The 24,637-nt window shown below is 38.5% G+C and overlaps 1 protein-coding gene across 1 annotated transcript in view; it reads left to right on the forward strand.

Moving 5' to 3' along the window:
* Col21a1 (collagen type XXI alpha 1 chain) overlaps nucleotides 1-24,637 on the forward strand; it is a 148,548-nt gene that overhangs the window by 54,556 nt on the left and 69,355 nt on the right. The window contains exons 4-10 of the mRNA XM_045157586.1: nucleotides 1,217-1,385; nucleotides 1,476-1,692; nucleotides 2,860-3,033; nucleotides 5,462-5,539; nucleotides 8,366-8,374; nucleotides 9,517-9,600; nucleotides 20,748-20,810. Of these exons, the coding sequence (XP_045013521.1) occupies nucleotides 1,217-1,385; nucleotides 1,476-1,692; nucleotides 2,860-3,033; nucleotides 5,462-5,539; nucleotides 8,366-8,374; nucleotides 9,517-9,600; nucleotides 20,748-20,810 (794 nt within the window). The remainder of the gene's footprint in view (nucleotides 1-1,216; nucleotides 1,386-1,475; nucleotides 1,693-2,859; nucleotides 3,034-5,461; nucleotides 5,540-8,365; nucleotides 8,375-9,516; nucleotides 9,601-20,747; nucleotides 20,811-24,637) is intronic.

Raw genomic sequence — 24,637 nt, forward strand, 5'->3', positions numbered from 1 at the left:
AATGGGTCGTGCATTGTGGAGTTAGCCCACAGTTATTGGTATGATAAATGTCTCTGCATATCATGACCCAACACCCTGACATTCTTTCCGCCCCCTCTTCCGCAAAATTTCCCTGAGCTATGTTGGGTTCATTTTTGGTCTGCTTCAGTGCTGAGGTGTTGGGGGCCTCTGAGTCTCTGGCTCTCTGATTTGGTAGGAGTTGATTTTTCTCTGTGTTGGTCTCCTTCCCCTTTGTGCTGGTATCCGGTTCATCAGGAAAACATCACCCTTGCTTGTTTCACCAATTGTCCTTAGTTTCAGTCGGGCCCCTTTTAAGGTATGTTGGGGCAGCTCTCTCTTTAGGATCTGCATCTGTTTGAAAAAGAGAAGCAGATTCTCCAACAGAGAGTAAGTTAGCACCCAGAAAATTGAGATAACAATTACTTTTTTGATAGAGAGTTTGATAGGGGTAGGCCCTCTTGTTCCCCATGATTGATGGTACCTTGATATTGGAGAGTGGGCTTGTGTTTGGGTATGGTTATGACTTGTTTCCCGGCTCCAGCTATGGGTCTCGTACCACTGAGGGGATCAGTTAGCCAAATCAAAAGCAGTTGGTTTCCCACCATGGCTGTGTGTCACTAGTGCACTTGTGTGGACATCACATCAGGTTATTTGTTGCTAATTAGGTTAAACAATGAGTTGCTTGGACAGATATTAGTCATTTCCCCCAGTCGCCTATGTAGCACCTTCTGGCACTAGACACGCTGACTGTCTGGGGACTGACTCTCTCCTGGCTTCCAGCCATGCCATTCCATTTTATGTGTCAGCTGCATATGGAGTCTTCAGCAATAGGGTCTTACCACTGGCCTTTGGTGGGTCATCAAGTACTCTGACAGAATTCTGTCATGTTTTGGGAAACCTTGTAGGTTTCTCTGATCAAAAGCTCATTGTGGATGGTAGCCCCAAGCTGGAAGTGGGGGTTACAGGTCAGTGCCCACTAAGAAATTGAGGAAAAACATAACTAATATACAAGAGTTGGAGAGGAGAGAGAGAGAGAGGAGAGGGGGAGAGGGAGGGAGGGAAGATGTAGAAGATTTAGGGTAGTCTTGATCCTACCCTCTCCAGTGTCTTGTGGTTCAGGTGTTTCCTGTAAGGGTCTAGTGAAGGTTCAGCCATTTGCTCTTGAGTTTTTTGTTGTTGTTAAGTAGTGCTAACTTTCACTGCTTTTGCTTTATAGAATCCGTCTGTCCAACACGAATCCCAGTGGCAGCTCGTGACGAAAAGGGGTTTGATATTCTTTTAGGTTTAGGTGTAAAGAAAAAGGTTAAGAAAAGAATCCAACTTTCACCAACAAAGATAAAAGGATATGAAATAACCTCTAAAATTGATTTATCAGAATTTACAAGGTAAATAGTATATGTTGATTTAGTATTTCATTATAGTTATGTAGTTGTGCTGAGATTTCTTTTGACTCACATGTATGTTTCCTTTTCCAGCAATGTTTTCCCAGAAGGTCTTCCTCCATCATATGTATTTGTTTCCACTCAGAGATTTAAGGTGAAGAAAATATGGGACTTATGGAGAATATTAACCATTGATAGAAGACCACAAATAGCAGTTACCTTAAATGGTGTGGAAAAAACCTTATCATTTACAACAACCAGCATAGCTAATGGCTCCCAAGTGGTCACCTTTGCTGACCATCGAGTTAAGGTAAAGATGGCTGAGGATGATTATGGGAAATGCTATTTGATTTTTGGTTTTGAGGGCTTGGGATATATAATTTTGGCATGACTAAAAGCAACTGATTTTCTATTTCAATGTTGCTTTTATTGAAATTATTAATACCAAAGAAAATTGTTTATCAGTATGAGACAAAGTGTGAGGGAAATTAGCCCATTTTGAGCACCCTTTTAGGTGCATATTTAATGATAATAACCATCCTGTGAGGATGCTGTCACTCCAGAGTTTCAGACAACAAGCTAGTGTTCAGGAGTTATTGTCCTCTCAAGGTAACACAGCACATAATGGTGGCATCAAAATTGAATTCATTCCTCACTGATTTCAAGTCCATATCCCAGGTTGTTGATGTAGGCATTGGAGTTATCACTCAGAAGTAATGACTGTGGTATAAGAATGGTTACTCAAAGAAGAGAATGAAAAATATCAAAGACATATTTGTAAGAAATGTCCTTATTACAGTGTAGTTTGAGAGAAGAGCCCTAAAAGAGATAGAATTTGAACATTTAAAAAGTATAGAATAGAATTGAATGTAGGACTCTTAAGAAGGATGTGCTAGGGCTGTAGAGAAGGCTTAGTGGTTAAGCACTTGCCTGTGAAGCCTAAGGACCCCGGTTCGAGGCTAGGTTCCCCAGGTCCCATGTTAGCCAGATGCACAAGGGGGCGCACGCGTCTGGAGTTCGTTTGCAGAGGCTGGAAGCCCTGGCGCGCCCATTCTCTCTCTCTCCCTCTATCTGTCTTTCTCTCTGTGTCTGTCACTCTCAAATAAATAAATAAATAAATAAATAAAATTAAAAAAAAATGAAGGATGTGCTAGGCATGGTACTCAAAGTTACAGTGAAGTAAACAGCATGCCTGGGAGAAGCCATTCGTATTCAGAGATTAGGAATTTATTTGTGACTTTGGGAACATTGCGTTTGCTAATTGTTTGAAACAATTACTTTGGGGTATGTATTAGAAACTCAGGATTAATAAAATAAAATTTTGTAGTATATGAGGCTCAGTGGGTCAGGGTATATTAATATAAAATACAGAAAGTTGGTATGGTATAGATCTTCTTAGCAATTTGGGGGGCAATGGAATAGAAATAGAGTAAATATTATTGTCTAATGTATGAATCCTATGTATTTTCTTTTGTAGACATTATTTGATGAAGGCTGGCATCAAATTCGTCTCTTAGTAACAGAGCAAGATGTAACTCTGTTTATTGATGACCAACAAGTTGACACTAAGTCCTTACATCCAGCTTTAGGGATCTTCACCAGTGGGCAAACTCAGATTGGAAAATATTCTGGGAGAGAAGAAACTGTTCAGGTAGATAAATAAGTTTTTGGTTTTTTGCACTGCATAGAATGCCACCTTTGCTGTCCTATGTAATGATATTTACAATAAACATATTTTATATTACATTAGAACATTATATATTTTTATCTTGGTTATGAATTCCATGATTTAATAAAACATTTCATTTATTTATTTGCAAGGAGAGAGACAAAGCGAGAGAAAGACAGAGAGAGAGAGAGAGAGAGAGAGAGAGAGGGAGGGAATGGGTGTGCTACACTATAAATGAATTCCAGATGCACATGCTACTTTATGCATCTGGCTTTACATGGGTATTGGGGAATTGAAGAATTGAACCTGGGTTGTTAGGCATTGAAGGCAATTGCCTCAACTGTTGAGCCATCTCCTCAGCCCTGAATTTCCTTTAAGGTAATTAAATTGTGGCAAGTTTATGTGTGAACTTCTGTGTTTGCACATGTTATTAAAATGTATAAGTGGGGGTTTTGAAAATGACACAACAGGTAAGAACACTTTCACAATCATGAGGACTTGGGAGGGTCTGAAACTGTCCAAGTTTGACTTTCTAACACCCAGGAAAAAACCTGGGTGTGCTCACACACATTTATGATCCTGATCCTGCAGAGGGACATCGACTTGAGAATTGTTGGGGCTCACTGACTAAAAGAGAGACTCTGTCTCAAGGAATGCATACACACATATAAGTAACCCCGGAAGGTAGCCCATGTTCTCTGCCATCTTTACATTGTGCATCTGCACACGTATGTGAATATGCCATATATCACCACACATCCTCTACACACACACTTCAGCCAAAAAAATGCAACAGTGGATTTAATCTGTTTTTCAAGAACTGTTAGGAAATGGTGCCCTGGATAGAGTGTATAATTCTAAGAAATGTTAAGTTAATATTTTCCCAGAAGAAAAATAGTTTAAATAATGAGTTGGAAAAAGGACTATGGACACAGCTGCAAGTAGGGCCTAAAAATTCCTTGCAGCTGTGTGAGAATAAAGTTAGATTAGCATACATCAGATTTTTTTTCACATATGATATTGTTACCTAAAGAGAGATTATCTAACTCAAATCTTAAAAATTTTTGTTTTTATTTTTTTATATCTCTTTAAATCAGAGTACATTTGTGTCTGGGTTGAGTATTGTGTATGTTTTAAGAAATACTTTACTTGAAAAAGTATGTCCCTCCTACTCTGTTTCTGTTGAGACTTTCACTGTAACTGTCATATTCAACTACCATAACATAAAGTTGCTATGTACTAATGCTGTTGTCAAATTGTTTTCAATATTTAATTAGTACAACATGTTGAACTTACCCACCACACAGCATTCCATCCCAGTGAGTTTGTCTTTATGCACAGTCTATATGAACAGGGATGTGGCTAGAATAAACAGAAACCCCAGAAAAATTTTTACCTTGTCTAGGAAAGACTGTTGAGAACAGTGCGTGTATGCTATAATGACCTTACTTGATTCCTGAAAATAGTTAGAGATTTAGTTTTGGTGCTTGGGAGTTTTGCTGCATCACATCTTTATAGCACATGTGAAATATTTAAAATTTGAATTGTTACAGTTTGAGTTTACTAGCTGTTGCTGTTACTTTCTCATTGCTACAACAAACATTTAACCAGAAGCAGCTTATGGAAGGAAAGGTTTATTTCAGGCTTATAGAATCCAGGGGAAACACTAGCAATGACAGAAGATGGCTTACTCCCATGGATTCATAACAGAGAGGCACCTTCAAACAGCCAATGAACACAAACTGGCATTCTTTACACCTAATAGGACTGGACTACATGCTTACCCCACAGTGATGGCAAGGCTGATGGAGACTCAAGTTGCAAGCTCATTCTTAATCAAAAATATCTCAGGGGGCCTGGAGGGATGGCTTAGCAGTTAAGGTGTTTGCCAGCAAATCCAACGGGATCCAGGTTTGATTTCGCAGGACCCATGTTAGCCAGATGCACAAGGGGGTACACATGTCTGGAATTCGTTTGCAGTGGCTGGAGGTCCTGATGTGCCCATTCTTTCTCTCTCAAATAAATAAATACTATATTTAAAAGATTAAAAAATATCTCAGGGGCTGGGGAAATGTCTTAGTGGTTAAGGTGTTTGCTCATGAAGCCTAAGGACCCTGGGTCAATTCCCTAGGTCCCGCATAAGCCAGATGAACAAGGGGGTACATGCATCTGGAGTTTGTTTGCTGTGGCTGGAGGCCCTAGCATGCCTATTCTCTTTCTCTTTGCCTCTTCCTCCCTATCTCTCTCAAATAAATAAATAAATATTTTTTAAAATATCTCAGGCTGTGGGGGACATACATTCACATCAATCCACCACACTAGCCATAGCGGAGTTCTTTTCTGTGTATTTGATGTACTTTTATAAACTAACTCAAGTTCAATCTTAACTCTACTGGGTTTATGTTCTTAGTTTGATGTCCAAAAGTTGAGAATCTACTGTGACCCAGAACAGAACAATCGGGAGACAGCCTGTGAGATTCCTGGATTTGTAAGTGAGATACTATTTTTCTTCAGAGTCTTGCATTATCCCTTTCAAAGTAATAAATAAGAATCAGGTGATATCCAAATCCTTTTTAATATATGTAATCAATGTTTATTGTCAATGAATACAAGTGATATGGAACAACATGTTTTGAGTTTGATAACTGAAATAAACTTGGGATGTCAGGGTGTAGGCATGAATGAAAGAGATACTAAATGTTACTTTTTAACATCAATTCTGATTGTAATCATTCTGTTGTGAAGATGAACTCCAGCTGGACTCACTCCAACACAGATCCGATGCCTCATCTGCATATCAGCATAAGAATATGTTTCTGTGCTTAATATCTCTGTGTTTAAGTAAATGCAGGTAGAACATCCCAAATGGCATGACTGTTTGTGTTCACCAGCACTTTTCCTCATGTCATATTGAATAAATTACTTTTTGATCATATTTCCTAATTAAGATTTTTACTATAGGTCTAGTATTTAAGCAACAATTTTGTTTATTTTGACATTTTTATTTTTGAGATAGATGGAAATGCAAGCTAAAATGTTATACTAAATGAGTATAGATGTGTGAAGGTGTGTAAATAATCCCTTTTATTATGAGCAAAAAATGATGCATTATTTTAATGGAAGTAAAGCAAAATGTTGGAAACTTTTTGATGGTGAGGACTCTCAGCTATATTTTAGTTGTCCATGTATCATACTGTCATCCTTTTCTATCAAACCAAATAGCTGATTAATTTACATGCTCAGGAAAGCCAAGGACACAGAGTTGTATGTTTGAATAATTTGTTATAAAATCAAACAGAGCATTCTAGGTTTATTCCAGGTTTCCTAGATTAGGTAATTTTTAAAAATTTTATATAATTATAATTTCAAGAATAAATCTCTCTTAATTTTATTGAAAGAGATGTCATTTGAAAACTCATTGTGTATACTTTATTTTATTTTTTTATTTCAAGCTATAAACCATTGATTTCTATGTATAGTCAAGTACTGTAACAAACTGTGCAATAACAAACATTATTATTAATTGTTAATATCCAATTGTGAATGTTATCTTATCTGCTATTTTGTATGGATTTACTTTCAAATATATATAGACAACTTCAATACTTACAGACAACAAACCATAGTATTTTCCTCCCCCACTTTCCCCTTCATAACTCTGCACTCTGTCATATCCCCTCCCTCTCTCCATTAGTCTCTCTTTTAATTTGATGTCATCATTTTTTTCTCTCATTATGAGGGTCTTGTGTAGGTATTGCTAGGCACTCCGAGGTCTTGAATATTGAGGCCAATTTCTGTACGGATAGTTATATGAAAGGAGTGGTACCCTTCCTTTGGCTCTTACATTCTTTCCGTTGCCTCTTCCGCAATGGACCCTGAGCCTTGGAGGGTGTGAGATGTTTCAGTGCTGGACACTCCTCAGTCCCTTCTTCTCAGTACTATGTTGCCTTTTGGGTCATCCCAGTGGTTATCACCTTCTGAAAAGAGAAGCTTCTATAACCAGAAGTGAGATTATCAGTAATATATGAATATGAACATTAAGTGTAGTGCTTTCAGGGTAATTTGTTGAGACAAGAGCAGGACAAGAGCAGGCTTTATACTCCAAAGGCTCATGACCTTCACTGCCTCATGCTTTTGATTAGGTTTTCAGTACCAGCCATGTATTCCCTCCCATAGAACGGGCCTTCAGTCCAATTAGAGAGCAGTTGGTTTCCCCCAGAGCACATATACCTCTATTGCGCTTGTTCAGTCATTTGGCCTGTTTGGGCAAACTTGAAGCTTCCAGTATCCACTGTTTTCACAGCTGATGATTTTTGTCTCCCATAAGGCTGCAGACAGTGCACCTTTTTCCAGCTTTCAGTTGTCTGGGCTACAGGGAGAAGGTTTTCTGCTCAGCACCAGCTTGAGTTCTCAGTTACTTTGCCATTCAGGCATGTGAAGTCTTCAGCAATAGGGTCTTAGCATCTCTTTCTCATGGGAAACCAAGGACTTTGGCAATAGACTATAAAGCAACAGGGAACTCCCTGGCCAACAACTCACTGGAAGGTATCCCACCACTGGCAATGAAAATTTTCTAGTAACAATCTATGACTTCTGAATGTGGCATTATTCAAGAAAGTAGATTTTCATATGTCTTATTCAGAATATCTTGAAATTTGATTGACCCTCCCCCTGGCCCTTTGTATTTTTGACATTACTTTTACATGCACATATAGTAGCACATGCATTTAAATATCAGACTTTGAATTCTCACCATGTGTTTTTTGTTTTTCTGCCTTTTTCTCACTGTCATCTTTGACTTCATGTGGGTGTTGTGCCTATGGACTTTCATTCCCATCAATCTTTTCCAATTTAGTTTGAAACTGTTAGAATGATATTAAGCTATTTGAAATTGCTATTAAGAAAGAAATTGAGATGTTCTTATAGAATAAAGTACATAAAATATTAACACACATAGTTTATGACTTGCTCAGGCATATTTTCATTTCTCTGGCTTCTGACCAAATTGCCACCTATTACCCAGAGCATATAAATGTAGCCTTGAGATTTTTTTGTCATTGTCGTTCTTGCATGGAGTTTGTGTCAAGTAATTCTGGTTTAAAATTTTAGTTTTATTATTTTATACTTCACACATGTAGTTGCCATAGGAATAGATATATTTTTCATGATACGAACAAGCAAATGTATTAGCTCTCATTGAATTTGATACTTCATATGTATTTAATCTGAACAAGAGATTGTGAATTAGGAAGATAATTTATAAATTCAATTGAAACCATATTTTAAACAAACTCATATGTTCTTTCTTTTTCAGAATGGAGAGGTAGGCCTGGATGCTATTATTCTCCTTCAGGTAGCATTTCATTTGTAGTGCTTCGTAGATTCCACCACTAGTTGTAAGTATATTAGACAAATGGAGCCCATTTTCATATAGTTGAATGTATTTAGTAATCATAGATTTCTCTTCAATTTTTATTTATTTATTTATTTTTATTAATTAGTTTTGTACTCAGCATATACAGTCAATTTGGTACTATTGTTAGGCTCATCCATGTCCTAACCCCTCCCCATGACCCCTTCTTGTTGAGGTATATGGGTCATGCATTCTGGAGTTAGCCCATAGTTATGGGTAGGATAAATATCTCTGCATATCATGACCCAATGTGTGGCTCTGATATTCTTTCTGTCCCCTCCTCCACAAAATTTCCCTGAGCCATGTTGGGTTCATTTTTGGTTTGCTTCAGTGATGAGGTGTTGGGGGGTCCTCTGGGTCTCTGGAAATCAGATTTGGTAGGAGTTGATTTTTCTCTGTGTTGATCTCCTTTACCCTTGTGCTGGCACCCAGTTCACCAAGAAAATAGCACCCTAGCTTGTTTTGCCAATTGTTCTTAGTTTCAGTTGGGGCTCTTTTGAAGTATGATGGGGTGACTCTCTCCTTAGGATCTATGTTTATCTGAAAAAGAGAAGCAGATTCTCCAATGGAGAGTAAAGTTAGCACCAGACAAATGAGATAACCCTTACTTTTTTATAGGGAATTTAATAGGTGTAGGCCCTCTTGTAGCCCATGATTGGTGGTAGCTTGATAGTGGAGAACGGGCTTATGTTTGGATATGGTTGTGACTTGTTTCCCAGCTCCAGCTATGGGTCCCATACCACTGAGGGGATCAGTTAGCCAAATCAAGGGCACATGGTTTCCCACCATAGCTGTGCATCACTATTGCACTTGTGTGATCATCACATCAGGTTGCTAAGTAAATTAGACCATGAGTTGCTTGGATAGATATTGGTCATTTTCCCCCAGTTGCCCATGTAGCACCTTCTGGCAATATATCAGATTATAATAAATAAAATTGAAAACTGTAAGATATGATTTTCACAATCATATTGACCTATGTCCATATGTACAAGTATTATGTAAGTTTATGTTTTTACATATTGTTTAATTTCTATTTTTGTACATCTTAGTGTCTGAATGGTCCCAGTGATGTAGGTTCAACTTCAGCTCCCTGTATCTGCCCTCCAGGAAAACCAGGATTACAAGGTCCCAAAGTGAGTAATACCTAATACATCATTCTTGTTAAAACTAATAGATGCTAATGAAATTCCCCTAATCATCATTGTCTCAGCTATGCCTTGTATTAGTTCAGAACCTGAATTTTAGTGATATTCTAATGTGGAACTGATATTTGAAAGTAAAACTGGAACCACTAACATTAATTTTAAGAAGCATAATTTGTTTTGCTTTTCCCACAAAACATTGCTGTCAGATACCAACAATCATATATCCTGGAACCTGGTTAACAAACTGAAGAACATGAGTTAAAATAAGTTTCAAATTCCTAAAAGTCTAATTTATTACAATGAATGTCAGGTAGAAAAGTGAGAGTTAACAAAACTAACTTGTGTTTAAAGCCTAATTTAAGAAACATAGGCACATTTTATATTGCTGGAGCTACAGTGTGCATGATTTTAATTGATTATCTATTATATAAAATGTGATTTGAATATATTCTATGTTCATAAGCATTAATAAATTGTTCATTGATATTTACTTTTCATTACTTATATACAGCCCATGATAACTGAGTAGTTGGACCACTAAAGATATTATTCATTTATAATTAATTTAAAGTATCGCCAGTTGTGTTAACTTTTCTTTTTCTGGGGAGATGGGAACAAACTTCTATTCACTCTAGATTGGACACTGACAACAGACCAAAGAACCTATTCTGGAATATAGCAGCCTCACTGGCCAAGATATCTGTCTTGGTGTTTGAGGTCTGACATCCCTTTTGTGGCCTTTACAGTGGATTATGGCTAGTACCAAGGGAAGGCATGCTGATGAAAGTAATTTGTGGATCAGTTCACCATTGAGGATTGGAGGACTGGTAAGGTGTAGGATTCCTCTTTCTTGCCATATCAGGGTTCAGGGTGTATGAGTGCAAGATATGCTCTCATATAAGTTCAAAGTTGGACAGAGAAGAGTGGCCAAGTTAAGGGCTTTATGGAATCAAAAGTGATTAAAGGATTTAGTATGAAGAAAGCATGTATCTGTTGGAGACAGGATGGAGAGAGATTCAATGATGGCTTCTAAGTTCAGGAAGGTTGTGTGAAGCTAATATCATGATAGATTGAAAGAGTTGGTTTGAGGATTTCCAGTATTAAAAGGAAAGTGGCCCCAAAGGTAATTAGACATGAAGGTCAGACATGAACTGGTCTGTTATGAGGTCAAGCTGTTTTAAGGGCTAGGCCACTGCTCAAGGAGTAGTCTCATAAAATTGACAGAGTTTTCCCCGAGTGAAATTTTGGGAAGAATGGATATAGAAAGTAAAGGATTTGTTAAAGTTCAGTAATCCACGGGCAGGGACAGACAGAAAGGACTCTCATGAGTACAATGGTCTGAGTGGAGCCTAGGGGTGTGGACAATAAGCCATATGTAGCTTGGTATAAGGGTTTGTCTAATAGTTCAAAGTTGGGTATCCAGATTTGAAATTAGCCAGAAAGCCAGAGGAAAGACAGAAGATCTAGTTTTGTTTGCGAAGATGAATATCTTGGATTATGGTTTTGCACATTTGAAGGGTCCCACAAGATGAGGGAGTTTGAGAAAGTGTGAAGGGTAAGTTACTTAAATATAGGTACTTTGGGAATTTGAGGAGAATATCAGTTTTCCTTGCTCTGAGCAGAAGTTAAGGAGTGTGGAAGTGGGTTGTATGGATAGGTTGTAGCAAGAGTTTCAGGTAAGGAGGTCAATAGCATATTGTAAGAATATACTGGGAGTGAGAGCAAGATTGAATAAATGACAAGTGAGAACCTGAGAAAAGACATGGGGACTATTGTGAAATCCTTGGTGGATGACAGTCCAAGTTAGCTGAGTAGACACCTGTGTGTTTGGTCTACCATGTGAATGAGCAAAGATCTTGGAAGGAATATCTATGGGATAGTAAGGGAGGGAGTTTTTCAGGTCTAGGACAGGGAAGTAAGAGTCAGAGGAGGAATATGTGATAGAAAGGTAAGCAATTGGGGTTGACAGGATTAGTATGACTTTTTGCTTGGTTGAGCAGGTGCAAATCTTGGACAAGGTGCAAGGTCTTGTCAGGTTTGTGAACAGCATGGATGGGTACATTACAACAGATACTGTTAGAATTCAGGTTGTTGTCTGAGAGAAGCTGAGAGATAATAGGTGTAAGTCATCAAGTGTCAACAGAAGGAGAAGGTATTGGTCCTGATGAATAAAGGTGGCAGATATTTGGTCCTCAATCAAGCTAGGAGAGTGGTGAGATGTAATGTTGGGGGAAGAAGTTCTCAAACTTGGGAGTGGACTGAAGGAAGGACGGTGGTAGGGCTGAGGAGAAAGAACATGTCTGGATGACAAAGAAATATAAATAATGTTCCATGGGCAGTTGATGTTTATAGAGATGTTGGAGGAAAAACAATGGAGGTGAAAAAGTTGCTTAAAATATCATGTCCTAGCCAAGGACAATGGGTTGTTATAAGGAAGGAATGAGACATGGAGTGTCCAAAAAGATTGCATAAGAGAGGGTTGGTTTGTTTAGGTCTAGATGTGTTGTTCTCTACCTCCATAATACAGAATGAGGACTCATGTAAGGGTTCAGCAAGCTCAAGTAAAGCTGAATTTAAATTTCTCTGGTGTCTAGTTTAAAAGAAATAGGCTCACTTGTGAGTGATGGTGTTATCTTCGATTTGGAGGAATGAATAGCAGCATTGAAAGCAGTGACCCTTGTGCCTCATAAGTCATCAGCTGTTGACAACAGCAACCTTACTGAGCGTGGATTTCATGGCAGGTATTTTTTAAGAGCAGTGATGATTGGGCAGAAAGTAGGCCCTTGTAGAACGCAATGTAGTTCCACTGTCCTGTCTCCCTGCAGAGGGGGTGACTATGGATTTGGGCAATCTCTTGTCCAGTGACTAGCCACATTTGAAACAAGCCTCTCATGTGGGGAATCAAGTTTGGATGGGGGGGGGTGCTGGTCACTTTGGTCACTTGTATGCATTGTGCTATCATCATGCCTATCATAGCCACTGCCAGTATTTGGTATTTAGTCTGATTTTGTTTGTAGTTTAGGTATCAGGTTATTCTCTATTGTTGAAATGACCTTTATTAGGTCTCTTTGAGAGTCATCATATAACTTCTGGAGCTTTTTACCTATATGAGAAGCTGATGAGGATAAAGGAGAAGAAAACAAATTTTTCTTCAGCAGTGTCAGGGGATAAGTGAATATAGTTGGTACTGGAGAGCCAGAAAATGAATAGGACTGGGTTTCCTTTGGATTCTTGATTTCTTTCACCTTCTCATAATCAATGGCTTAACAACAGCTATTTTTCTGTACTGGTCATGTGGTAGGGAATCTAAAGCCCTATTTTTGAAGGTAGTCTGAGTTGGGCTGGTATCTCAATTTTAGCTGGTCTAAGGGACTGCCACAGTGCTGGCAGGGATATGGTCCTTATCGTGGTTGTGAAGGGGGTCTGAATAAACCTGTGTTATAAGCCTGATGCATCATATACCCTCTGAGGAAAGAAGACAAAGTAATGTCATAATAGAGTGTCTAGATGCACCTGTGCTACCAGCCAATGCTCTGGGGAAAAGGACAGAAGACAAGGTGACATAAATATGATGTCAGATTGTTAAAAGATTCAGATAGGTGAAGGAATTCTTTGCAGTGAGTATTTCACTCTGTCACAAGGTATCTCAGGTACTTTTTGTTTTAAAGACAGATCATCAAGAGGAAAAGGTACATGCACAAATATGGGTCCATGAAGACCACCAACCTCACAAAGAGAATGAGTTGGAATCCAGTCAGAGCAAGAGTAGGGGAAAGGGTCAATCATGATTGGGTATGTGGTAATGAGGAGAGAGATAGTTCAAGACTGGGTGGAAGATGACTTAAGCAGAAAAAAAGTGGAGATTATTAGCATGAAGTTGTGGAAGTTCTTCGGGGGGGGGGCAAAATGTATAGCAGAGGGAAGATAGAGAATGGGTGGGATCATCATTTTATGAGGAGGGGAAGGGTCAGGATCATCTTCCTGTGAGGAGGGGAAGAGTCAAGTTCATACTACTGTGAGGAGGGGAAGGGTTAGGGTCATCTTCCTGTGAGGAGGGAAGGGTCAAGGTCATCATCTTATGAGGAGGGGAAGGGTCAAGGTCATTGTCCTGTGAGGAGGGGAAGGGTCAGTGTCATTGTTCTGTGAGGAGGGCAAGGGTCAAGGTCATTGTTCTGTGAGGAGGGGAAGGGTCAGTGTCATTGTTCTGTGAGGAGGGCAAGGGTCAAGGTCATTGTCCTGTGAGGAGGAGAAGGGTCAGTGTCATTGTTCTGTGAGGAGGGCAAGGGTCATGGTCATCATCCTGTGAAGATTAAAAGGGTCAAGGTCGTTGTCCTGTGAAGAGGGGAAGGGTCATGGTCATCGTTCTGTGAGAAGGGAAAGTGTGAAGGAATTTTTGGTGGAGTAGGAAGACCTGGAATGCAGACCAGGAAGAACAGAGGGATGGTTTGATGGTTTGAATATACAATGTTCCTCACAATCGCATGTGTTTGAGTTCTTCATACTCAATTGGTGATGCTCTTGGAGAAGATTTTTGAACCTGTATGAGTTGGAGACTCTCTGAAGAAGTGTGTCACTTGGGGCAGGCTTTGGATTGCTATTGTGCAGTCCTACTTGCTGAGTGCACTCTCAGTGTTCTATCTTTTATGTGATGACGTGACACAAGCTTTGTGATCCTGCCATGCTTTCCTTGTCATCACGGAACTTCCCCTGAAAACCATAAGCTGAAATAAACCCTTCCTCTTCATTAAGCTGCTTCTGGTTGGTTATCTCGTCTCCGCAATGAGAGGAAGTAACTGCTACAGATAGTACCAGAGACAAGCTAATCCTTGCATACAGGGGGCCTCAGACCACTTTTACATTGTGTTGAGGGTCATTTTCAAAGTTTGTTTGTATTTAAAAATTAAGTTGTCTCCTTTAGGCTATTATCAAAAGGATATAATTGTCAGACTATATTATAATGAGAAAGAAGAGGCTTAGGTTTTATGTAGTCAGTCAAGCTCAGTGTAATATAATATAATGTAATATAATTAATATATGAGACATTCCAGCAAGGAGTTTCTATGAGGCTTGGATGAATTTCTACTCATGGTGGCAAGGAGGATGAGGGTCAGGGTGAGGATGGCAAAGAAGTATTGATAAACTCCAAGGGAAAACAGCCACAAAGGGGTGCCCCAATAGTCAAGTGGCACTTCGCAGATAAAGAGCCCCTGGGAACATGAGAGCATCCCCCCATATCTTTAGAATGGAGACCAAAAGTATGTGTGGATATACCTGCCGCCCAATACTGGGACTTCAGAGAGGTACACCTGGCAGATTATGAGAAGGAAGAATATCCAATAGGAGGGGTGGTTATCATCATTCACCAAGAGTTGGTTTGGTGAAGTCCAGGTGGATGTGGTGGGAGCAGTGGAGGTGATCTCTGTTGGAGCCACTAAAAGATGGGAGAAAGGTGAAGCAGAAATGAGGACTCAGAGATGGGTCAGGAGAGGTCAAAGGACTCCTGCCTGGGTGCTTTTGCCCTGACTTCCTGGCTGTGCCACTACATATAAACTACAAGTTTGGCGTAGAGAAGAAAGAAGGACATAGGAGAGTGACAAAGAATTTATTACTGTCAACACTAGTGGAGATGGTCTCTGGAAGAGGATCAGGAGCCCATGTTCAATTCCAAGACCAAGGTTAGGCCCTAAGGAAGAATGAAATAGGATGACGGTGGTGTATAGTATGCAGCTAGCCAATGGTGCTAAAGGAAGAGGTGAGGTTGGCCAATGATCCCATTAGGCGGAAGGAAATGAGGGCATAAAGATTTAGTTGAAAATCTGTCTGCTTTTGCCATAGTTTCCCCACCATTCTGAAACTTCCCCTCAAACTGTAATCCAGGCATTTTACCCAGCAATGAGAAGGTTACTGTTACATTAGCAGTTTTAGTACTTGGGTACTTCCCATTGCAAAATACTCCTATCACTAACTCTTGTGGCTGTTGGCCATGCCTTTCTCACCCATATAAAGTATATTTGTTTAAGCTCTTACTGCTGTCTTTACAGTTTTTTTTTTTTTTCCAATGCTTTTCCATTCCTATAATTCTGAAATCAGGACTTAAGCCATTTATGTAATAAAACTTTTTTTTTTTTTTTTTTTTCAACGTAGGGTCTCACTGTAGCCTAGGCTGACCTGGAATTCACTCTGTAGTCTCAGGGTGGCAATCAACTTATGACGATCATCCTACTGCTGCCTTCTGAGTGCTGGGACTAAAGGTGTGTGCCACCACTCAGGGATCTAAGGAAAACTTTAAACAGAGGGTAGGCAGGACCATGTAAGCTCATCTACAGCATGCTTTCCTGACTCTCAGGGAAGTTGAAGCCACATTGACCAACTTCAGGGGGCTTCTCATTTTTAGGGAGGCATTGAAACCTCTCATATTTTCTGACTCATTTCCAAGAAAATAGGTGTAGTTTCACTTATTTTAATTCACATTTGTTCCTTCAGCAACTCTTTTTAGCATTGTCTTCTCTGGGGAAGCCCCTAATTTCCAAATTTTCTAATTTCATCTGTTTGTCATTTTCTTTCTCTTAGTCATGATCCAGCCCCATTGCCACCTACAGCTTTAAGGGAAATTGTAATTTTCCACCAGTCTTTAAGTTGGCTTGCCTTTCTGATCTGCTTCCCATTCTCTTTAGAAAATCTGGCAGAAGCAGAGAAACACACACACACACCTCCATCATTTCAAAGCACTTTCCCCTTCCCCTGGACCTGGTTCCTTATTCAGGTAAAGGACACCATATTGAAAAATATCATCTTTAACAATAACTTAGTTACATGTTTTTAGAGAACTTCTAGCTTTTACAAAAGATTTTTTTTCCTTACTATTACTTCAATAGAACCCAAACTAAAACAGATGAGATTTTATGTAGGGTCTCAACGAGATATACTGAGTTGTTTTTTATTTTCATTTTTTGAGATTAGGCAGGCCAATACCTTGCTATGTAGCCCAGATTGGCACCAAACTCATGACAATGTTCTTGTCTCAGCCTCCTGAATGTTAGTATTACCTGGAAACAGAGGAGAAATCAAGAGATGTTTAGGTTTATAAGTGATTATTCTAAGACAACCCTGTTATAAAATTAGGTCAAATGACTGTGGCAATCCACATTTAGACTTTCCACATTCTTACATTTTTTGGTGATTAAGCATAATATATCTGCCATTGAAATACAGGACCTTTGAATAATATATTCAGTGTTACCCCAATTGCAAATTTAGGAAACAAGTGAATTAATGAGCTCATTAATTTATTATTTGCATATGTCTTGCACACATAAACATCTTTTGCTTACAATGAAAGTTAGTGAAAATTCTTTTTGTAATTCCAGTGTCTAATTTAGTATTTGGCAGTAATAATTTGTCATTAAAAATAAGGTGCATTCCTGACCCAAACTTAACCTGTATGGAATGTACCTGTTTTGTGTGAAAAGTGAAACCGTCTGATGTGTAGGAAACTGATAATACTCTTCCATTTCAGTAGCTCCAAAAATACAAATGGGATCACCCTCCCCACATGTGATATAATCTTAAAATATTAGACCTACTGACCCAAAGATAGAAAGAACTCATTCTCCTTTAAAGTTCTTAATTTTTTTCTTTGCTGTGTAATCTCAGTCTTTGTGGCCATATCACCATTTCTTTTGTTTTACTCTAGGAAATCTAGCAATTAGAGACCCCTTCGGCTATTTAGGTATTCTCTGTCTGAAGTCCAGAATCCTTTTGAAAATTTCATGGATCATGGACATCAGCATTTGAAATCCACAATGAGTGGATTATTTTTAGCCAAGGAATAAGTTTGGGGTTATGAGAGAGGTAAAAGATTGATTTTTGAGAATGTTCAAAATAGTCTCAGGCTAGATATTTCTGTGGAGGCCAGAGGGCCAGCATGAAGGCTCATGGGTTTTGAGAAGGCTTAAAAGCATGTTATTTTGGCTTTGATGAAACATTCCTAAGACATTTGTTTGGGATGCACAACTTAAAATATTAGCTTATTTTGCAAGCACCACTGTTCCTTACTTTCTTCATATTTCTATGATTTGAGAGGCATATTCAGAGATGTTTTAGCTTAGACCATGAAATTTCCACTCCTGTCAGCAACAGAAAAATTCTGAAGCACACATTCAAGTAAGTGTCAATTAGTATTCCTTTTCATCAGAGTACATACTTTTTAAAATTCAAAATGTGTAATTATTCCAACTAAATTAGAACAAAACAGTTGAGAATTTAATCACAGTTGTTATACTATTAAGTCAAATGTCTAATTTAGTTTATTTGGAAAATTTTCATCTTTGTCTCTTTGTAAGTCTGGTTTTGATCAGTGGATGTAGTTAACATGGGCAAGAATAGTAATGTTGAGGAGCATGGAATTGGGATTAACTGGCTGGCTTTAAATTCTATCTTCTAAACCATCATGACACTTTATACAAGTTATGTTAACTCTGTGGTCCTCACTTTTCCTATAAAGAAAATAAAAATTACAAAATAATATTTAACATTTATTATTATAAATACTTAATTATAACTATTTAACATATTAGGATTAATTAATTTACTATATAAATGTATAGAGCAGTACTTATACAATGAATAATGAGTACTGATTACAACATGTTAGCTTTAATAATAATAAGATAGAATTTGTATTCTAATTGTCTTTACCTATAAGCTAAAGCAGTTTGGCTTTATTACATTTTCTCTAAGTTTGTTGGAAGTATCCTAAACCTATTTGAGTTTTCTTCAAATAATTTGATGACAACAACCATCAAAATGACTCACAAAATCAATCATCGGTTACAGTACCTACAACAGCAAATGTTTTCTTGCTGAGGCTAATGCTCAGGGTTAAGCTTTTCATGAAAGCATACTGGATTTATCTTGTAATCTTATGAGTGACTGTATATGATAGGATACATAGCTTTTTTTATTTTTTTTTGAGGCAGGGTCTTATTGTAGCCCAGGCTGACCTGGAATTCACTATGGAGTCTCAGGGTGGCCTTGAACTCACGGCAATCCTCCTACCTCTGCCTCCCAAGTGCTGGGATTAAAGGTGTGTGCCATCACGCCCGGCCTGGATACATAGCTTTTAAAAAATATCTTACTTATTTATGGGGGGGCGCGAGGGAGGGAGAACAGGTTCACTAGGGCCTCTAGCCACTGCAAATGAACTCCAGATGCATGCACCACCCTGTGTATCTGGCTTACATGGGTAATGAGAAATTAAGCCTGGGTCCTTAGGCTTTGTAGGTAAGCACTATAATCTCTAAGCCATCTCTCCAGCCCAAGAACAAAGTTTTTATTAACTTAAAATGCTAGGTATGTTTTTTTTTTACTTATATGCATCATAAAACATGAGCATCTTTTCTGCTGCTGCTAATACACTCACTTCTGGCTCATAACAGTAAGGTTAACTCCCTCAGGTCCTTTTGATGTCCTACTTTGTATTGATAATTAAGATTCTGCAAATTAGTCATCAACAGATTTTGTGTTAAGTAAATCAGAAAGTAGGTATTGAACATTTCCGTATCAGTTGCTGTGGAGGGAGGGGAGAGCAAACATGAACATGCAGATGAATGTGAATATGGACTTGGTTTCCAAAGTGCCTCAATCCAAATGCCAAATTAAAATTTACTCAGGGATCTCTTTGAATATTATCTGTGAAAAGGCAATGTGATATAGGATGTTTAATAGAAGAAAACACTAGGAGAGACAGAGGAACAAGAACTGTTCAGTGACAGAGAGGCCATCACAGATGCTTAAATAGAAAAGAGGAAATCGTTGGGTTAGAATTACAAATGATCTGATTCCCACCCCCTCTGAGGATTTATTGGTCTTTTTTATTCATCTCCTTAAAAATTGTATTTCCTTCTTGAACATTCATTTTGTGAAAAACAGGGTCAACGGGTAAGTGAACAGCCTATCTCTTCTTCATTGATTCTGCATGAAGTTCACATAATTATTTCCATCTTTCCTCTTGTTTTCAGGAACACTTCTCCCTGTCTAAGAGTCTGAGTAGTTTTCAAGTCACCTAATTTGGCCATAAAATTTCCTTAATTACTAGGGTTCTTTATAAATGATTTCTTGATGAAAAAATGACAAAGAATTATTGAATAGAAATCAGTTAACTCTCCAAAGAAGTTTAATCACACTGGTGTTGAAGACTCAATTGTTTTAGCAGAATATCTCATGGGGACTTCATAGACTGAAGAATAAATGTGCACAATATTACTTTGTGAAACACTTTTGTAATTAAACTATAAAACTCCTTCACAAAAATATGTGGCATTATAATTATTATTTTTTTTCATGGGCAGTCACCTCTGAATGGTCAGTACTGCTTGGACAACATACCAGAGCACTACAGACTGCACTTGTGCTCATTTCCATGCTAGAGGCCCAGTCTTTAACGTTCTCTTGGGTTGTGAGGGCAAAGGTTATTTATTACTTTTTGGCCTATGACGTGCATTGAAGGGACTATGGGCATTGGGAGAGAGCTGTTTGGCTGGGCCTTGTTCCCAGGAATTCCCATTTTAGATTGTTGACCTTAGGCTAAAATTTGATATAAGCAGAGTGAAACAGTGATAGAATAGAAGGAAATAACTCATGCAGCTTTATATAAGTGAGATTATGTGGTTTGGAAAATTATACTTTACATAACTAAATAGTTTATGATTTCAATTACCATATTATGGGACATTGTCTCAATGTCACATGTCTGACATGTGACATTGAGAAGAGAATTAGGTCTACAAACTTATGAGTCAAATATGAAACTTTAGAAATGGAACTCTGACTTCATTCCAAATATGTGTCCTATTATTCATATTGATATTTGTATGAGTGAAAAATATTTTATTGTTGTGCCTCTTGTACTTGCAGGAATAAATAATAAACTTTTACATAATAAAAATCTCAATTATTAAGATAGGCGATAGCTTCCTAAACATATTTTGAAATTGCTCCTTTTATTTTCTTAAAGATGCAAAGTCTCAGAAAGCAGAATGCTAAAGGGATGGAATTGGCTCTAAACTTTGATGAGTTTGGATTGTACCATGTATTTAGTGGTTTTTACTAAACAGCTCTCTGCTTTCCCTGTCTAGGGGGATCCTGGCCTGCCTGGGAATCCTGGCTACCCTGGACAACCTGGTCAAGATGGTAAGCCTGTGAGTACTGAAAGCTTAGTCATCTCCAGTACTGGGATTGTAGCCTCAAAGTACACATTGCATTGGTCACAGTTAAACAGACAAAGAAGACTTTTTTCAAAGTGACTGCTGGGAGAAGGAGACTGAACTCAATACTGGAACAAAGAGACAGAGCATCTTTGAATGCTGGAGAAGCTCTTGGACAATCACTGGAGGATTTTGAGGGAAGACTAGTCACTGTGAAAGAACATATTGAGAAGTTCTGCAGTTTTGCCTGTGTGATTGGCCATGTGACTGCTAATTAGGTTCATCAAAATTAGGCTCCTATATTCCCACAGTGGCTGGGAAATAGTGTCCTAAATTGTTACATTTCAAAGGATGGCTCTCAGATTCTTAACAAAGATATCCTAGTTTATAAACCTGGAAAAAGTTTTTAAAAAGATTTATAGCTCAAAGAGATAAAGAACTGATAGTTCCCACACCCAAATTCCTTCCACTGTACTGCACCCTTCTTCCCTCCTCCCTCTACTATTTTTCATTGATTATAAATTTTATTGTATGAATCTATTTGGAGTTGTTCATATTCCCATTGAGTTATATACTTTTATGCCCTCTCTCACCTGCCTCAATCCATTGAGGGCTTTCCTCAGTGAGGTTATTGTTGTTTACCATGGGGTCGTGAATACAATTATCTTGAATAAGAAGTAGCTCTGGGAAGTCAAGTGGAGTAAAGAAGATGCCTCACAAGCAGGCTGAATGGGAGGGGTTAACATTGAGCCTTGTCAGTAGAACCAGCATCCCAAGTACTTTTAGTTATTTTCAAGAATGTTTATATTAGGATAGGGAACTAGCTCAGTGGTAGACTATGGTAGAGTATGCCCAGTAGGCATGAAGCTATTAATTCAATCCCCAGCACTATAAAACAGAACAAAACAAAATAACTTTACACTTCTATTTGCTACGATTAAAAACTTGATCAGTAAGTTTTTGTAGTGTGAATGATAAAGTCTAAATATTCTCTTGTCTTTTCCATACTTGTACATGAAAGGTTTATTTTAATCTTCCTTTCAAAGGTAATGTTACTTTTTTTAAATAAATGCACTGGACTTTATTCATAATTACACTAAAACCCAAATATTTTTTGAAGTTCAATAATATTTTAGGGATATTTAAAATTAATTCAAATTTAAAACATTTTATTATTTTTATTTTAGAAAGAGAAAGAGAGAGGGGGAAAAAGAGAGGGAGAGGGAGAGGGAGAGGGAGAGAGAGAGAGGGAAAGAATTGGTCCAGGGCCTCAGCCACTGAAATCAAACTCCAAATGCTTGTGCCACCTAGTGGGCATGTGTGACCTTGTACTTGCCTCATCTATGTGCATCTGGTTTATGTGGGATTTAGAGAGAGATTGATTGAACATGGGTTCTTAGGCTTCATAGGCAAGCACCTTAACTGCTAAGCCATCTCTCCAGCCCTAAATTCAAAACATTTTTAACAACTATTTCCATGTAAGGCACCTACCAACATGTTTATGAGTAAGTTAATATTTTATTTGTATCTTAAAAATTAGCTTTTGAAAGTTAAATAATGATTAACCCTGAGAAAAGTATCTCCTAAAATTATTTTAAAATTTTGTAAGTTGATAACTTTAATATATGACCATATGTCAAATTGGTCATATTCCCATTGGGTTATACTCTTATATCCTTTCTACCCTTCACCATTCCACTGACTGCCTTCATTAGTTGATAATCAGTGGGCTCATGAATGTACTAATCAGTCTCTGGGGTAGTGGAAGGGGACAATGCTTAAGAGTCCACCTCCCTACCCTGTGGCTCTTACATTCTTTGGACCACTTTTCCACATTGTTCCCTGAGCCTTGATGGGGGTGGGGAGGGTGAGGGTTATGTCTCTTTTAGTGTTGAGCTCTCAACAGCCTCTGACTTTTTGCTTCACTGAGGTTTGAGTCTTCTCAGTGTTACCAGCATCTCTCTGAATGAGGTTCTGAGGCCACCAGCGAGAGCAGCAGTCATATCTAATCCACTGCTTCCTCTGTAATGTTTCCTGGGCCCTGGAAGATGTGCTAGAAATCTAGACAGCCAACTTTCTTTTCATTCTGATGGGTCTTCTGTCTCTGTGGTATTTACTACCATCTGTTAAAAAAAAAAAATAGATGCTTCCCTTTAGGGTCTATGTCCTTCTAAACCATAGGCTTCTGATTGGGTTCTCAGTAGCAGGCATGAATTCTGTATTACTAAGCAGGCCTTATATCCAATCAGAGAGATGTTGATTACCCCATAACCTATGTGTCCCTATTGTACCGGTAGGTATATCTTGCCTGACATTACTTTTGTTGCTTGCCGGATCAAGTGTTTGTTCATGCTCTTGGTGATAATGATGCCCCAGCTACGCACCTAGTGCTTTGCAGCACTATGAGAGTTAGCCAGCACCAAGTTGGCTTCTATCACAGTTCCAGAATGATCTCTCAAGATCCTGCAACCACATTCAGTGGAATTTAGTTCCAGTGGGTAACAAAGTGCTTTGGCAATGTCCTGCTTTGTTTGGGGGTGCCTCATGGCTATTGCTCACTGTGAGGGTAACTCAATACTGGCCCTGAGATTTATCTGCAACTCCCTATGGTTTTAGGGTAAAACTTTCTCTACCACTGCAGGGTGAAAGCGTTGCTTTTTAAAACTCTGTTTCTATTTATTTATTTATTATTTTAGAGGCAGAGAGAAAGAGGCAAGCAGAGAGTCTGAAATTATTTAGACCTTTGTTTCAGTCAGAGAAAGTTCTGGATATATTTTGGAGGTGAATGCTTTGCAGGCCCTCAACTTGCTCTTCTAAAAATTTAATATTTTTCCATGAATGAAATATTGAAAGTTAGCTTAACACAATACCCTGGGGTGTTATTCTGACTTTATCTCACCACAGATTTGTTGCATCTTCTACCTCAGTACAGGCACGCATGCATTATCATATCCTTGCTGACACACCTTGCTCTCAGCTCTCTAACGTCTGTGTGGGGCTTCCAACCCCACATAACAATGGTATAATACATTTGTGTTTTTAAGTGATAATGATTGAGGTATTTTTTTTTTTATAACTATAAGAAACTCAGACACCATCCCAAATCCTATTTTCTCCTAAGTGTGCCTTTTTCCCCCTTTAGTTCTCTTTTCCCTTCTTTTTCTTTTCAGTAAGAGATGTGAGGTTGGGTGGCCAAGCAGTAAAAGAAATTGAGCCTGGAAGTCAAAACAGCTGATGGTCATTAGTGTGTGACCAGGGCCAGCACCCTGCAGGAGTGGGAAGGTGTGGGTGGAAGGATGGAACCTCTGGCTGGATCCTGGAGCCATCTGAGCCAGGGAAACTTGGATGGGACACTTTGCTGGGGATTCTGCTTTGCTTGGATTTCGTGCTATACAACCCCCCTTAGGCAATTGCATCTCTTCCACACATTATAACCAGGCCAAGTCAACTGAAACTTTAAATGGTAAGTTATTCCACTCTGGAGAAATACTAATTCCATAATGAAAGTGCCTGCTACCAAAGTTAAAGAGCTATTTCAAGTCCATCTTCACATTGTTTATGAGTCCAGGAACCTCTATCAGTACAGTATGTGAATACATTCTTTCTAATTTTACTCTTATCAAAGTGAGATGAGAGAGCTTAAAACATCTGCTAGGTAATTAGAGTGGAAAAACTAAAAGCATGTGCTCATATGGTGTTGATTGGTTACCGTCTGCTTTCTATGGAACAGGACTAGGTGAGGATTTTGGAGGGGTTCATATTTTTGCAGTACTAATTTCTGTTTTCTGTCATTATTAATCATTCCTCATGAAGTACTTTAC

This window comes from Jaculus jaculus, chromosome 8 (genome assembly GCF_020740685.1).
Source record: "Jaculus jaculus isolate mJacJac1 chromosome 8, mJacJac1.mat.Y.cur, whole genome shotgun sequence".
Classification (NCBI taxonomy): Eukaryota; Metazoa; Chordata; class Mammalia; order Rodentia; family Dipodidae; genus Jaculus; species Jaculus jaculus.